The 3,632-nt window shown below is 64.2% G+C and overlaps 1 protein-coding gene across 4 annotated transcripts in view; it reads right to left on the bottom strand.

Moving 5' to 3' along the window:
• The window catches only part of PPP1R1B (protein phosphatase 1 regulatory inhibitor subunit 1B), a 10,157-nt gene that overhangs the window by 5,938 nt on the left and 587 nt on the right, over window positions 1-3,632 (bottom strand). For 2 of the 4 annotated variants that reach the window (XM_040640692.1, XM_040640695.1), the window contains exons 1-4: window positions 2,590-3,077; window positions 846-906; window positions 534-556; window positions 5-80 (exon numbers count right to left, since the gene is read on the bottom strand). In XM_040640692.1, the coding sequence (XP_040496626.1) occupies window positions 5-80; window positions 534-556; window positions 846-906; window positions 2,590-2,670 (241 nt within the window). In that variant the 5' untranslated portion in view covers window positions 2,671-3,077. Of the gene's footprint in view, window positions 1-4; window positions 81-533; window positions 557-845; window positions 907-2,589; window positions 3,078-3,101; window positions 3,159-3,632 lie in introns of those variants that run through there. The other 2 variants (XM_040640693.1, XM_040640694.1) reach the window with 2 other exon arrangements.

The raw sequence follows: 3,632 nt of genomic DNA on the forward strand, positions 1-3,632 counted from the left end.
GTACCTTTCAGCGAGGGGGGTGTGTAGGCACATGGGTTGGGTCTCTTCGACTTGAGGTGGTGCCCCTCTCCTGAGGCTCTCTGCCAGGGTAAGTGCCAGGTTAAACAGGCTCACCAGAGGCCCCCTCCCTTCACCCTTCCTCCATTCCACCCCAGCCCCAGCAATCCAGGCCACAACGGCTCTAGCCTCTGCTGATGGGTCCAGACACTGCTGCCCCTCAGGTCCGGCTAGGCTGCCCTGTTGCTTTGGGTGTGTGTGTTGCAGGGGGGGGGGGTGTTCTTCCATAAGCTGTAGCCTGGCTCAGGGCAGAATCCAGGGTTCTGGAGGCCCAGCCTAAGTCTGAGCAGAGGAAAGACAAGGGCAGGGGAGTCTGCACCGCTGGGACTCTGGCACAAGGCACTCTTACCAAGGTGCCAATGGATATGCTAATGTGTCCTCCCTGGTGGCACCCCGTGTTAGTCGGGAAGAATCCTGTCTAGCCCACCACAAAGGGCCTCCAGCATCCCTCCTTCCAGCTGCCCCTGTTAACTCACCTGGTGAGGGGAGGCCTCCTCCTCTGAGAGGCCATCAATGAACCAAGGGAAATCACCGAGGGAAGAAGAGGGAGGACGGGATGAAAGGGAAGAGAGAAAGAGAATCTGAATTACTTTCTCCAAAGGCTCAAGCTCTGGGGAAAGTGTGCGCTTTCCTTCTGGGTGTTGGAAGGTCAATAAGCCAACCCAGCAGAGTCAGGCTCCTGATCTTATCCACTGCTCAGTCTCCTACTCATGGGACTTTGACAAGGGCCCCAAGAAGGCATCAGAGTTAGGGTGGGGCCAGGGCTGGGGCAGCGGGGAAGGGCCCACCTGGCGAGGAGTGCTCTGAGAGCCGGAACAGCATGGCAGGGGTTGGTCTCCTGCGCCGGATCTAAGGAGAGGGAGAAAGAGGTGGGGGGGGGAGGGGAGCAGGACAGACACCTGCACCACCACCACCCCCCAGGCAGCAGGGAACAAACAGTGCTTTGAAATCCCCAGGGAGCCTTTGAATCAAAGACTGTCAGAGCTGAAAGGAACTCTATAGTTCACCCAACCCCCTCATTTTACAGAGGTGAAAACCCTGGGCTCAAAGAGGTTCCGCCAAGAGCTCAAGGCCACACAGCTCGCCAGGCTGAGGAAGGCGGAGGAAAACCCATTACTGATTCCTAGCCCATGCCTGTCCCACTCCAGGGCTCCTCCAGAATGGGCATCTCCCTTTCCACCTTCCCCTATCAAGGAGGCCTCTCTTCTCCGGCTTTTGCAGATATCAGACCTCAGGAGCAGAAGCTGGCTGGGGAAGATGCCCCATGGGCCATGGCACCCACGTGGCCCTGCCCACCTAAGGTCAGCTCAAGGGCTCCAAAGAAACCGGATCTCGCTGCAGAGGGAGGCTGAGCCAGGGCACCGCAGACACCTGCAACCTCACACTGAGGCTCAGGTGTGGGCCTGAGCCCCAGACCCACCGGGTCCTGGAGGCATCATCCCTGGAAGGCTGTGACTGGCTCTCTCTGGTAGTCTCTCGCAGGTTGAAAAACTCTGGGCCCAGTGCTCATAAAAAACAAAAAGTTGCCCTCCTTGGTAAGGGAGCCAAGCTGAACAGTGAGAGGGTGGGGTGGGGTAGCACTGAGCACTCCCAGTAGCTGCCCCCCCCCCAGCTTGGCAATCAGACCAACTGTCAGTTAATTAGGTCCCCTCCAAGCTCCAGGGAAATGCACAGAGAGAACCAGGTGAATGAAGCTGAAACTGCCACCCGCCCCCCCTGCCAAGCTCTCCAAACTGCCCTCCAGATCCAAAGCTGCTTAGACCCAGGACCCAACCCTCCCCCCTCCCCCCCGGCCCCCCTATATCCCCCCTCAAATGACTTGGCTCCACTCTCACTGCGCTGCTGGGTGTCAGGGGTAGCTCAGCAACAAGTGAACACGCTACTTTCGGGGGGGCGGAGCCCTCTTCTCCTCTCCCTCTGTCCACTCCCACCACCTCTGGAGGCCTCTGGACCCCCAGGCAGGCGCTCCAGAGAACTCAGTACTCTGTGAAGGGGTCCGGCTTCTGTGACGACTGGTCGCCCCCACCCCCATGTCGTGTGGCTCTGTGTGGGGCCTGGTAGCGGCAGGAGGTCAGAACAAGGCTCTGGCCCCGGCGCGGGCACACACGGTGGGACCAGAGGGGGACAGAGCATGGGGTCGCGAGGTGGAGGCCCCCTCTGTACAACGGGTCAGCGCACCACGTGTCTCCCTTCCGACCGGCTCTGGCTGCAGCCAGGACGCCGCGGTCCCGGTGGCAGCCTCGGTTAGGAGGACGCCGTGCACGGTCCAGAGCACAGTCTCCCCGCCCGGGGATGGCCCGGAACGGCCGGGCCCCCGACGCTCGCCGCCCGGCCTTCTGCGGCCCCGGGAAAAAGTTGCCGGACTCCGCTGCGAACTTCACGCGCTGCCCCGCGCCCCCGCGTGTCCGAGGCGGCCCGAGACGCTCGGTCGCCCCCCACCCCCAGGCCGGTCCGGCCCCGGCAGCGCCCCGCCACGGGAGGAGCCCCGGGTGTGTTGGGGGCGCTGCCGGGGGTGGGACGCGGCCCCCTTACCATCTCCACCTGGCGGGGGTCGAGCTGGCTGGGGGGCGCGGGCACCGAGAACTGGATCTTCTTGCGGTCCTTAGGGTCCATGGCGGGCGGGGTGGCCGGCAGGGCTGGGGGCGCGCGTTTCGGGGTCCCGGGCTGCGGTCCGGGTTCGGCTTCCCCGCGCTGCTCGGGGCGCGGCGGCGAGCGCTGGCTGTGCGCTGCGAGGGGGAGGCGAGCGGCTCACGCTCAGATAAAAATACCGCGCGCTGCGAGGGGAGGGCGCGCGAGCGGGAGGGGGTCGCGCCGGCTCAGAGCGCCCCCAACTCTCGGATCCCGGGCTCGCCCGCCGCGCCCGCTGCAGCCTGGGCTCCCGGCTCGAGGGCTCGGGGTCTCTGTCCCTCTCCCTGAGTCTCGCCTCTCCCTCCTTCCCTCGCTCTCTCCGAGGGTCTCTGTGGGTGTCTCCGCCTTCCTCTCTGTCCCTCCCTTCCTCTCCGTGCGCCTCTATCTCTGCCTTTCTCCGTCCCTGCGGGTCTCACCCTCTGGCCCCAGCCTCGGGGTCCCCGGCCCGTCCCCTCGGCCTGGGACTGGCGCTCGGGGGCTTGGTGGGAGGGCCCAGGGGGAAGTGGCCAATGAGCACCGAGAACCATGTTCTCCCCGGGCCAGGAGGAGGGTGTGGAGTGTGAGCCAGGACCCGGGGAGCAGGCTGGGGGCCCCCTGCAGTCTCCCGAGAACTTGAAGCTGCATTATTGATGGAGTCCAGCAGGGAGGATAATGGGGGGGAGGCCGGGGGCGGGGGTAGGGGGTGGGGGTAGAGGGGCAGCGGGGAGACCGGACTCTGGCTTTAACCCCTTCGTGGCTTGGGTCCTTGGAGTTTCGCGAGGAGGCCTGGGAGGTCCTCAAGAAACTACCACCAGCATGTCACGCTGTGAATGGGGGTGTCCTAGAGAGCCAGAGAGTGTGAAAGAGCGAGTGTGTGTGGGAGGACACGTGTCAGTCATCATGGTAGGGAGTGTGAGTGCCAGGGGCCCTGCGGTGCCTGTAGCTAGGGAGCTTGTTGGGGGGGGGGG

Source organism: Ursus maritimus, unplaced genomic scaffold (genome assembly GCF_017311325.1).
Source record: "Ursus maritimus isolate PB19 unplaced genomic scaffold, ASM1731132v1 scaffold_24, whole genome shotgun sequence".
Taxonomy (NCBI): domain Eukaryota; kingdom Metazoa; phylum Chordata; class Mammalia; order Carnivora; family Ursidae; genus Ursus; species Ursus maritimus.